This window comes from Gigantopelta aegis, chromosome 4 (assembly GCF_016097555.1).
Source record: "Gigantopelta aegis isolate Gae_Host chromosome 4, Gae_host_genome, whole genome shotgun sequence".
Lineage (NCBI taxonomy): Eukaryota > Metazoa > Mollusca > Gastropoda > Neomphalida > Peltospiridae > Gigantopelta > Gigantopelta aegis.
Window position 1 is genome coordinate 2,400,305 of NC_054702.1, and position 13,066 is coordinate 2,413,370.

Sequence of the window (13,066 nt, forward strand, 5' to 3'; positions counted from 1 at the left end):
CTAGAATCAGCTGAAATTGCCTGTATTTAGCAGTACAGTACAAGGGAAACTATCACTTTTGGTACCATTAGGGCTTGGTTCCTTTCGAACAAACGAATTCCCATTGCCGATAATATGAAGCTGGTTCTACTAAAACTGATATAGGCAGTGTATCAGTTGAGCCAGACAGTACCAGACAGTGCATACATACAATAGCTTGTGATTTAGCACTACCATACCTTTAAGGTAAGCTGTGTGCCTGGTGAACGATGTTTGGTTTTAATCCACTTGATGTTCTATTATTCAGAATGATCAAGACGTTAACTATTGCCCTTGCTGCCTGCCTGGCAGTTGCGTCATCCATGCCACAAAATATTTATGGAAAGGGAATGGGCATCTATGGAAGAGGCATGGGCGGAGGATTCGGCAAGATGGGAATGGGATTCGGAGGATTCGGCAAGATGGGAATGGGATTCGGAGGATCCGGCAATATGGGCATGGGATACGGAGGAGGATTCGGCAAGATGGGCATGGGATACGGAGGAGGATTTGGCAAGATGGGGATGGGATACGGAGGATTCGGCAAGATGGGCATGTACGGAAAAGGCATGGGCGGCGGATTCGGCAAAATGGGGATGGGATACGGAGGAGGATTCGGCAATATGGGGATGGGATACGGAGGAGGATTCGGCAAGATGGGGATGGGATACGGAGGATTCGGAAAGATGGGAATGGGATACGGAGGATTCGGAAAGATGGGAATGGGATACGGCGGATTCGGCAAGATGGGCATGTACGGAAAAGGCATGGGCATGTTCGGAAAAGGCATAGGTATGGGAATGGGCATGTACAGAAAAGGCATGGGCATGGGCATGGGCATGTACGGAGGATATGGAGGATTCGGCGGAGGAAAAGGATTCGGAATGTACGGAAAAGGCATGATGGGCGGCAAAATGGGGATTGGAAAATAAGGTAAAGGTAAGAAGCTGGCTTTAATGTATTCCATTTTATTGAATCTTATTGAATACATTAATATGTAGTAAGTCTTGCAGTTGGTTTGTAATAAATAAAATACTGAACTAGCTTGCCTGTCATACCATCTTTATGAAACTCGTGAACAGTGTTCACTTATTTCATAAAGATGGTATGATACACAAGCTCATTTAGTGTTTTCTAGGTACGACACGGCTCACGTTCATGCACTATACAATACGTTTGCAAATTGAATATATTTGTATATTTAACCATTCCTATTGCATACATCTAACTAAATAGAAATTTTACAATTAACCTAAAACAACAACCCACAACCCCCACAAAAAACAACAAACAAAACAAAAAACCCCAAACAAAACAAAACAAAACCCCCCACAAACACAAATAATAAAAACAAAAACAAATAACAAACAAACAAAACAAAAACAAAAACATAAACAAAAGGCCTCCAACAAAACCATATCCTACATAGACGTTAGCTACGACTCTAACAGGTATACCACTAGAGCGGTACTTACAATTATTTCTGTTTTATTTTTCCAGGGGTATTCTACTAACTCGACAGACAACGTCGCCGCTGTTGACAACAAGGAAAGATGACACATGTAGTTATTGTTTTCAATAAATTTGTTAAATATTAACAGTTATTGTTTTCCATAAATGTGTTCAATTGTAACTTCTTTGTGCTTGTGTTCCCTTGTATGAGACGTAGCACTCGAACTCTTATATGAGATGTTTCTCATGTCAAAAGGTGACGGGGTATGTGAGTATGGGCTTATGTTTAAACCCCAAGCATTTCAACTAGTTTAGAGGAACGAAGAGTTCCTTGGTAGTGTATGTAATGTGTAATTAGTGCAGACAGGAAGAAAATGGGACCGTGTATGTAGCTCGTGTAAAAGGGGTGTCCATCTTTCGTCCTGTTTACACAGAGAATTTGTCTATTTTCTTTCAAATCTTATAAAATATTCACCAAATTACCTTTAAAATATTATTTCCATGTTCTATGACCCGCAAAACATAGGGTTTGACACCAAACACACATTCCTAGCTGTTATAGCCACTGAGTAATGAATGTTGGCAATTTTAAAAACACTTCAGATTTTGCGTTGCGTCATTTCTGGTTTACTTTCGATATTAATGCAAGTGTTTCGTCGCGAAGCACTTAAGTTTATATAAGCGATTAGATAGCAACCGATATGGACATCAGGATATAAAACAATCGCGAAAATGTTGAGACTGATTCAATTAAAGTACGCCTTACCTGGACTCTTACAAAAATTATTTATAAAATACTGTCACAAAAGGAGTTTGCTTCAACTAATCTGAACAACAACGAGTCGAAAAGGCATTGTCAAGGTTCGTCTTTATGAAGACTGCCACTGTACAGAAACACTTCATTCTAAGGTACTCAACCTCTAGGACGACTGCCACTTCAAGATAGTTTTGACAAATGTAAACCTACACAAAACAGAGCTCAATGGATATTGATGATGTCAAGTGTTAGAGGAAGGTGAGCATATTCTGCCCTAGCGGTAGCATTCGTGGCGAGAACCGATGTCACAGCTGTTACGTCCGCTCATTCCATCTAGACGATAAAAACTACACTTTACTTCAGAAATAGGCTTCAAAGAAAGCTAAATGTGTGTTTGTCTCAACAATAAACACATTTGTTTCTTTGACAAAGCTGAAGACATAAATCGATTTTACCTTAGCATGCTGCAAAGCTAAATGTCAACACAAAATGTTAGGGTTGAAAGCCTGTCTATTAGTCTGTCCACCTGTGTGTCTGTGTGTGTAGGTGTATTCAACGAGTGGGTCGTCCCTTAAACAGGCGTTAACAAATCACATGATTTATTCTTCCAAAATGTACACATTCGCTAGTCTGAGTATTATTATGACTAAGATTAGTGTTGAAACCATTCGCTAGAATAATAATAATAATAATAATAATAATAATAATAATAATAATCATAGACATGGATCAAAATACTGATCTGCATGCCAGTTTCTAGAGGTTCTCTCCTCTGGAATTTCGTTTGTCAATATGTTTTAAGTTTATTGTAAACGTGAAGCCACCCGGAAATTCTCCGGAACCTTTCCCAGAGAAAGAGACAAACACACAGAGAGAGAGAGAGTGAGAGTGAGAGTGATATATATATATATATATATATATATATATATATATATATATATATATATATACAGACAGACAGAAAGTGAAAGAGATTGTGAGAGACCGACAGATATACAGAGAGACAGACAGACAGTGGGAGAGATTTGTGTTTGACCTATTACAAAATATTGCGAGTATAAAACAGAAAAAAGAATGGTTAGAAAGATAGAAAAAACAATCCCAACATTTGCGAGTTACACAAATTACAAACTGTAGTATTTATCGACCGTGTGTAATTAAGACTTTCCCCGAAGGACGCAGGAGAAATCATTAGGTTTTATTAAGTTAGGCAAATTCATAACTTACGGCCAAGCGACCAGGCAATTGAATTTAACGCTTCAACTCATAACGCATAACGCAATACAAACGTATTTTGTTTCCATGCACGACTCAATAGCTTTTAATTGCAAGAATCTTTTGTGTACTATAAGAACGACCCTTTCATGAGTACACGGTCGGGTATCACCTCGTATATCAGTCTACACGTCCGACTCACTCATCTTCTCGAGGTGTTCATAAGTCATATATTCCAATAAGTGGAAGCAACTAATAATACTCCAGCAAGTGCGATGACGTTAGTTCAGTATTCGGAAATATGATATGTTGTTTTTATTACACGCAGAAATCGACAAATGCAATTACGACTAAAATGTATTTGTGCTATATATATACCAGATGTACTAACATGAAGAAGACAAAACTTCGTATTTCAATCTTGTTCCAGCCAATGCACCACGACTGGTATATCAAAGACAGTGGTATGTGCTATCCTGTCTGGGATTATGCACATAAAAATATTCCTAGTTACTAATGGAAAAAAATGTAGCGGGTTTCCTCTCTAAGACTATACAGTTACCAAATGTTTAACATTCAATAGCCGTTGATTAATATACTCTGTTAAAAAAGAAACGCATAGGCGAAATATTCATGGAATTATCTCTTTAATACAAAGTGGCATAATTTCGTTATTTATGATCGTATCACAGTCACATTTGACATGAGTATGTGACAATGTTCTTGCTATGGACTGACGACAGTGGGGGCGTTTTCGTCACCAAAAAGCGTCGTACGAAGGCGTTGAAAGTAGTACCTTGTATGGCCACCAGCAGCAGCAATCACTGCGCGAAATCTCCTTGGCATAGACTGAATGAGTCTCTGAATCCTGGAACGTGGAATTCTAGCCCATTCTTCCTGCAGTGCATGTGACAGTTGCGGAAGCGTCTGAGGCTCCGGGTCACACTGACGTGCACGTCTGTCCAGTTCGTCCCATAGATGTTCAATGGGGTTGAGATCTGGAGATTGTGATGGCCATGACAGCACATTATATTCTCATTATGTAGGAAATCCATTGTTACACGTGTCGTATGCGGCCTGGCATTGTCCTACTGAAAGAGTTCTCTCTGTCGATCCTAAATGGGAAGCATGTGACGGCGAAGAATTTCATCCCGGTAGCATACAGCTGTCAAGTTGCCTTGTACGAACACAAGTTCACTTCTGCCGGTGTATGAGATGGCTCCCCACATCATGACACTCCCTCCACCGAATCTGTCAACTTGGGCGACGCAGTTGTTGGCAAAACGTTCATTGCGGCATCTGTAAACACGTCGTCGTCCATCACGTCGCTGTAGAAGGAAACGTGACTCGTCGCTGAACCATACTCGCCGCCAGCTTCCCAAGTTCCACCCCTGTCCATTCGTGCACTAGCGAACACGTAAATGTCGATATTGACGTCGCAGGACGGGGCCAACATACGGTCTCCTAGTCTGTAAACCAGCTTCTCGAAGTCGGTTCCGAATGGTTTGTGCAGACACCCTTCTCAAACCAGGTATGCGTCCAGCAGTGTTCGCTGCTGTGGCAGTTCGGTGACGCAAGTGCAGAACCCGGATGTAGCGACCGTGTGCTGCAGTTGTTATGCGAGGTCTTCCACTTCTGGGCCGGTCTTCAGCTGATTGAAACTGCTGGTACCTGTCCCAGAGACGTGAAATGGTGCTCTGTTATACGTTCATGTGGCGTGCGACTGCGATTCACCTAATTGGAGACGGCCTATTGCAATGCTTCGATTCGGCAGGCTTAGTCTTGTAACTCGTCTACGTCGAAATGGAAATGAGGCATCATTGCGAGCATTGCAGCTTTAAATACCCATCACTACCCCAATCTTTTCCCCGAGTTTCACGTGCATTCGCCAAAATCTGACGCCGATTTTCTGCAATTGTCGCACAACGTGCCACAACGTGCGTTAAATTTGTTTTAGGGTGCATTTGGGCATGCTGTCCCATTTCAGGAACATTAACAAACATGGTCATTCAGCAACATTGTAAAAAACCCCCCGATATTTTGTAAAATCAAACACTTTTCTTCTTTCCCTATCACCTATGTGTTTCTCTTTTGACAGAGTATAAATCAATGTGCTCTAGTAGTGTTGTTAAACAAAACAAACTTTAACATTTTTTGTATTCCAAATGGCGGAACGTAGCTCGGTGGTAAAACGCTCGCCTGGGGTGGGTTGCATGATCTATACCGCTCGCCGGATACGGCTATATCGCTCGCCGGATACGGCTATACCGCTCGCCGGATACGGCTATACCGCTCGCCGGATACGGCTACCCCCCCCCCCCCCAAACATCCTAGCCAGGTCCCACACTAGTATATGAAAAAGCCTTCACGTGTACTATTCTGTCTATGAGAAATTGCATTGCTGCGTTGTAGACGGAGTAGCCTATGTTGTGACAGCTGGGATCGCCCCCCCTCTCTCTCTCTCTCTCTCTCTCTCTCTCTCTCTCTCTCTCTCTCTCTCCCCCCCCCCATCTCTCTGTTTCTCTCTCGACCAATTCCTTTCTTTTCCTATTCCGAAAACCACACTCGATGACGTAATAGTTGATTATAAACCGCCGAGTTTAAAGTTGCAATCTGGAATTAATATTTTGAATATTTGAGTGTTTAGAACAGGTCATCAGCAATTCGCCTCATTTAAGAAGTTCACCGTGTGTGACTCAAGATCATAAGTTGTTGGTAAATTGTCTTCCTCCTTCCTCCTCCTAGACAGAGCACCGCGGATTTTGACAGTGACGTTGATGGAGTTCAAACTATACATGCGATCTACATCCATGACAGTCTTACAGGTTTGATCTGCTCTAGGCACATCCATGGATGTCACATACCCTCGGAGCTTGTGTCATAAGGTTATACAGATTCAAAAATGTGTATAAATATGTAAATAGTGGGAGATAAAATACAGGTTTGCTAATCACACTACAGACCATGCAGAATATTCTCATAGGCTGGTCAGAAAACATTCCAAATAAGACACCTAAAAAATGTAAAGATTTCTTTTTGTTTTGTTTACTTTTATGTAGTATCTAGCAGGGAATTGTGATCTGCCAGTACGACCGAAAAATATGAAAAAGTGCCATTTTATTTGATCTAGTTTGAGAAGACCTGCGGCCTGTTTTCTTTTATTCCCCCTGGTTAGTGTAGGCTGGTACGGACTTGATGTGCCACAATTTGCAGCTGAGCACCTCTACATATGATGCAGGTTTACCAAGTGTCAACAGTTACAGAATATTTCCAGGTGACAAAGGTACATTAGACACCCACGTAAAACAGTTAAAAACAACAACAACAAAACCTTTTCTTTATGTCCTTTTCCCCCCTTCCTCTCTGCCCCCCCCCCACACTTTTATTTTTCCATCAATGCAAGCTCGTTTCACCTATCATTCTTGTCCCTCAGATCATTTTAAAATGCGTATGTATGTATGTATGTATGTATGTATGTATGTATGTATATGAATACGGTTGTGCAGTATATGATAAGAAATATGAATATAACTCCCATACATATCACATATTGTTTATATACATAATATGAAATATAAAACCTTTACCTTACCGTTATACAGGTACACATAATCACGTTATAATTTTATTATTGTTGTATATTATAAGACGATGATTCAAGGCACCCCAACCTTGACATTGCCAGTGATCTGGGGGTAATAAAGGTTTAGAAAAACAGAAGAAAAAAAAAGACAAGAAAGAAAAGGACGGGGATACCATTTGTAAAATACACACAAAACAGAAACTTCGGTTCTCGTGTCCAACTAAAGAAGAGACAATTGTTTTACACATACACGCACACGCACACACACAAATATACATACATACATACATACATACATACATACACACACACACACACACACGCAAACACACAAACACACACACACACACACACACACACACACACACTGACATACACACATATACACACACACACTGACATACACACGCGCACACCTGCGGACACACACACTTAAACTGACATACAATATCACACACATATTCACTTACATGAATACACGCACGCACAAATACACACACGCGCACACACACTGTACCACAAACATAAGCACGCGGACGTACACGTGCACACGCCATACACACACTGACACATACAAATACGCACGCACGCACACCCACACACACACACTGACGCAAACACATACATCCGCAAATACACATTTTACCTGTAACATGAGGCGTCGCGTTAAGTGATCAAGTATTGGTAATAAACAATACAAATAACCTGAATGATATTGTGAGAAATAGAAACGTGATAAACACAACAAAAGCGCTGCAACAAAAATACTGTTGTTCGTGAACAGTTGATAGCGCTCTCTTGTCTGCACAAAGAAAACAGAAAATAAAACCCACACGTATCATGTTACCGTGGAAATAGTAAATCAAATATCTTTTTTAATAATTTAAATCAACAGATAAAGAGACACGCAGACAGAGAGACATTCATACACATGGACAGACAGACAGAGACTGACAGACACAGACAGACACAGACGCAAATACACACAAAGACGACAGAATATTAATACATGTAAGAAGGAGAGATAGAAAAGAAACGGTGAATCAGGAGAAGGCAGGAAGGATGATCGATCTCTCTCTCTCTCTCTCTCTCTCTCTCTCTCTCTCTCTCTCTCTCTCTCTCTCTCTCTCTGTCTGTCTTTCTGTGTCTGTCTCTTTCTCTGTCTCTCTGTCTCTGTCTCTCTGTCTCTCTCTCTCTCTCTCTCTCTCTCTCTCTCTCTCTCTCTCTCTCTCTCTCTCTCTCTCTCTCTCTCTCTCTCTCTCTCTCTCTCTCTCTCTCTCTCTCTCTCTCTCTCTCACACACACACACACAAACAGGATAATACATACTATGGCCATTAGTACACATATTGTGGACAACTGCCTGAAACAAAATAATTCAATGGGTCCTTCGAAGAGTGTGACGGTACATGCTCTTAATTTCTGTTCGCCTGTGGGGATATTAATTGTTTTAGAGACCGTGTGCAGTTCCAAATTGCACTTAAGCCCAGATGGGCAACTTGTTACGTGATACCTTTGCGCGACGGTCATCGATCTTTTCTAATACACACCCAGCGCAGGTGTGGAGGCCATGTGGCTAGTAGTTACGTAATATCTCCGGTAATGCTGTTTATGGCCAGGGGATTGCTCGCGGATGGCGACAGCCAGTCTGACGATCAGAGAAAAATATGCCGGCGTGGTGGTTGTGGAAAATCCACATGATACGTGAGGTACCGCTTTTTCCCGCCAGGCGATTTTCGCTGTCTCTGAGAGTTTTGAATAAATAGCTAGGATTTAGATATAACGAGAAGAACGATAGGAAGGCTCCAGGGGAACGGTCGTCGTCCACTGAACGATCTATATTAGTTCAGACGGGACTTTCGTAAATATATATTTTCTGCTCTGTGTATAACCTTGATGTGATTGATGTGACTTTAAATATTTTAATACTGTATTATACCAATATTATTTAGACGGGGCTGCCGGTCATCTGACGCAGTAATCTGTAGGCTCACTGTCCTAAATAATTATATATAAAGCTTAGCCAGTCATCCTAGAGGACCTAGGTAAACTGTAGGTTATTGTCTTTATTGTGATAGATACCAGTATTAATTCTGTATTACAAGTTTATTGAATGAGTAGTTAGGGTTAATTAAAAATTAACCAGTTAGGAATAGAGTTGAAATTCCTTTATTAATTAAGTTCCCCTGGAAGCGTTTCTCAATTATCACACGTTATTGAACGAGTAGTAAGGGTTAATTAAAAATTAACCAGTTAGGAATAGTGTTGTAATTCCTTTATTAATTAAGTTCCCCTGGAAGCGTTTCTCCATTATCGCACGTGTGTGTGTTAGCGTTTCTCAATTATCACACGTGTGGGTGTTGTGTCACGGTGATGTGATTAGCATATTGTGTAAACTAGACACCTAGAGATTAACTAATTAAGTGATCAGTTCTGGGTTGTTATTATTGTTGTTATTAATTAACTACTGCGGCAGTACATTTGTCAGCGTAGGTTAATACAGATTCCAAAGTGTATTGTGTTTTTGTTGTGTTTTCTAGTGAACTAAACGTGCTATAATAATATATACTTTGTATAAGATCTTATCTCTGATCATACCTAGAGACGAGCCACAGCGGGTATAACTGCCTGTTACAGAGAGATCAAATAGATATACAGTTAGGAGAGATATTTGGACAATCGTGTTTTATTCAGTTAAGGGTATTATAGAATCCCCGTGACAGGAGTAGAAAATTGGGGCGCTCGTCCCGGATCTGAAACGGGACATGCATATTTAAAAAAAAGTATTGTTTGTAAATGGGGGCTTTATAAATTATTTTTACAAATAACTAGAAGTAGCAACGTTGTTCACTAGAAAATTAATTATTAATAAGTGCGTCATATCTAAACATGGATAAGAATTTGCTGGATAGGCCTACGCTCAGTGTAGTGGAGATTAAGCGAGCACGTAAGGCCGAGTTAGTTGAAATCGCGGGTTAGCGAGAAATTGATTTAACATCAGCTAAAACCTTAGGAGATATAAGGACAATTATTACCCAGGAAGTTTTTGGTGATAGTCCTGTTATGGAAGACAGTGAGATTGTTCCAGAGATAGAGATAAATGAGTTAAGTGTGGAACAACAATTAACTTTTATAAAGCTTGAGTACGAAAGAGAAGAACGTGCATTAGATAGAGAGAGAGAGAGAGAAAGAGAGAGAAAAAGAAGATAGAGATAGAGAGAGAGAGAAAGAGAAGAAAGGGATAGAGAAGATAGAGATAGAGAAGAGAGAGATAGAGAAAGAGAGAGAGAGAAGAGAGAGATAGAGAGAGAGAGAGAGAGAGAGAGAGAAGAGAGAGATAGGGATAGAGAATTCCAGTTAGCAAAATTAAAAGTGGAACATGAGTTAAAGTTGAATACTGAAGAAGTTAGACGGGAAGCCGGAAATGGGTTTAACATGTCGGAGGCTTATAGATCAGTGCCGGTATTTGATGACCAGGAGCGAGATATGTTCTTCCAACTTTTTGAACGGGCCGCTAAGCAGCGAAATTGGCCACAGTCAAGTGGACATTGTTAGCCGTGTCTAAGTTTAAGGGGAAGGCTAGTGTAGCTTATAATTCAATGAGTGATGAGCGAGCAAGTCAGTACGACCTAGTTAAGGCTGCAGTGTTGAGGGCTTATGAATTACGACCTGAGGATTATCGTTTACGGTATAGCGAGTTGAGAAAAACGCAGGGTCAGTCTTATAGTGAGTTTGTGGCTAAGAAGGCAGGGATGTTTGATAAATGGGTGGTGTCTCATCAGGTAGAGTCATATACCGAGTTACGGGAGTTGTTGATCTTACAGGACATTAAAAATGGATTACCAGTTAGCTTACGTATTCATTTAGAGGATCGTGATGTCAAAAAGATAGAGGAGGCAGGCATAGTGGCAGATGACTACGTGTTAATACACAAGGCTCAGGCAGTACAGGGTAGCTCTATACAACAGGGTGATAAGAAGAAATTTCAGCCAGGTTTTTCCCGGGAAAGTAACTATCGGGGAGAGTCATCTAGTTGGTCAGCTAGTCAGGCAAGGAATGCACCTGGTGGGCAAAGTAAGGATAAGCCTGCATTATCAGCCAATGCACGAACTTTTCGTCCACATTGCAGTTACTGTAAAAAGGATAACCATCTTGTCGGGGACTGTTTTAAAAGGAAACGCGATAATGCGCAAGTGGTCGGTTTAGTGAGGTCAGCTCCGTTAGCGAGAGAGTTAATGGTTAGTCCCATGGCAGAGAAGGTAAACCCGTATGTGTCCACTGGTATGGTTTGTGATGTGAAACAAGAATTGAGTCCTAAGGCAATATCAATCTATAGAGATACCGGGTGTAGCAGTCGCTGATCACGCAAGAGTGTTTAGCTGGTATTGAAAATTCAGATACAGGACGTAGTTTGGCTTTAACCTCGGTTACTGGAGAAAAAATGGTTGTCCGTTTACATAACGTTTTCTTGTGTTCGAAGTTTGTGACGGGACCAGTCATTATGGGTGTTGTAAAGGACTTGCCTGTTGAAAACATAGGAGTTTTGTTGGGTAATGATTCGACTAGTCAGTGTTGTCAGCCGAACTGTGACCAATTGTTAATTGAAGACAGCCCTTTACCCATAGAAGAGTCTGAGGTTGATGAGACTAGATATCCTGCGTGTGTAATGAATAGGGCTATGGCCAGTAGGTTAACACGATACCCAGAGGATATTTGTGATTTGTCTGATACCCGTGTGAGCCATGAAATTGGAGTGAATGAGGTTATCAGTAAATTGGTAGATAAGTCAACTGACGAACTAAATGTGGTGGAACCTGTTGACCTCCCGCAGAGGGGAATTGAACCAGTTGTGTTTGATAGAGGGGCCTTACCTTGTAACAGACAAGAGTTAGTTCTAGAGCAGGGGGCTGATCCAAATTTGTTGGCAGCTCGCACTACATTGTTAACTGAGAGAGTATTAATGAATAAAAGAGTTAGAGATAGGAGGTTGCCGACGACCAAACAGGCTAGGAAGCATCTGAGCTATGCTCAGAGCAAAATAAAATCAGTGTTTGATAGGAAGGCTAAGAGTCGGGAATTTAAACCAGGGGATAAAGTGCTGCTGTACCTTCCCATTAAACGGGGCTCATTACAGAACAGGTATTTCGGTCCCTATGTTGTGCACAAACGGGTTAATGAGACAGGGTTTGTGATAAACACTCCTGATAGGGTTAGGAAAAGTAGGTATTGTCACATCAATTTGCTAAAAGGTTATTTTGACAGACTGCCAATAGTTCCAGTGCTACCCGTCCAAATTGAGAGTTACTCAATTTCCTGTGATGACGTCAAGACTGCAGAGGTCAAGTTGGCCAACGGCCAGATTCTAGCAGACTTGAGCCCCCAGCGAGTAAAGTTGACTACGTTGAAACAAGACAATGTTTCCATTTGTCAGGACCTTCCAACGGTTACTAATACCTTAAGCCAGGATGTGCGCCTGGAATCCAACGCTACACCGATTCGACAGCATGCCTATCGGATAAATCGGCACTAAAAAATGAGACAGATTACATGTTGGAACACGAAATTCTGGAACCATCAAACAGTCAGTGAGCATCACCTGTTATTCTGATTCAAAAGGGAGATAACAGTTTCCGGGTGTGCGCTGACCTACGTCGCGTGAATCAACTCATCAAGGCAGATGCCTACCCTCTACCCCGCCTTGACGATTGCATCGACCGAGTTGGACGAGCGCAATATATCACTAAATTGGACCTACTGAAGGGTTTTTATGCCATTCCATTAACGGAGGAAGCTAAGGACATTCTGGCGATCATCACACCTGACGGCCTCTTCCAATTCCGACTGATGCCGTTTGGTTTGAAGACTGCCCCTGCTGCCTTTCAAAGGATGATGAACCAGGTGTTATCAGACCTAGAAAACGTCAGTGTATATCTGGACGATGTGGTGTTAGCCACCGACACTTGGGGTGAACATTTAATCGGGTTACAACAAATATTCAGTCGCCTACAGAAAGCTAACTTGACTGTGAACCTGGGCAAATGC

At 41.4% G+C, this 13,066-nt stretch overlaps 1 protein-coding gene across 1 annotated transcript; it reads left to right on the top strand.

The window, feature by feature from the left end:
• The first annotated feature begins 312 nt into the window (after positions 1-312).
• On the top strand, positions 313-1,602 carry LOC121371450 (keratin-associated protein 19-2-like). The gene is made up of 2 exons (XM_041497342.1): positions 313-957; positions 1,519-1,602. The coding sequence occupies exon 1, from the start codon at positions 342-344 to the stop codon at positions 948-950; it is 609 nt and encodes a 202-aa protein (XP_041353276.1). The 5' UTR covers positions 313-341; the 3' UTR covers positions 951-957; positions 1,519-1,602.
• The last annotated feature ends 11,464 nt before the right edge of the window (positions 1,603-13,066 follow it).

Bases quoted from the DNA above. Each gene is read 5' to 3' on its own strand.
- LOC121371450 (XM_041497342.1), top strand. From the start codon at position 342: ATGCCACAAAATATTTATGGAAAGGGAATGGGCATCTATGGAAGAGGC.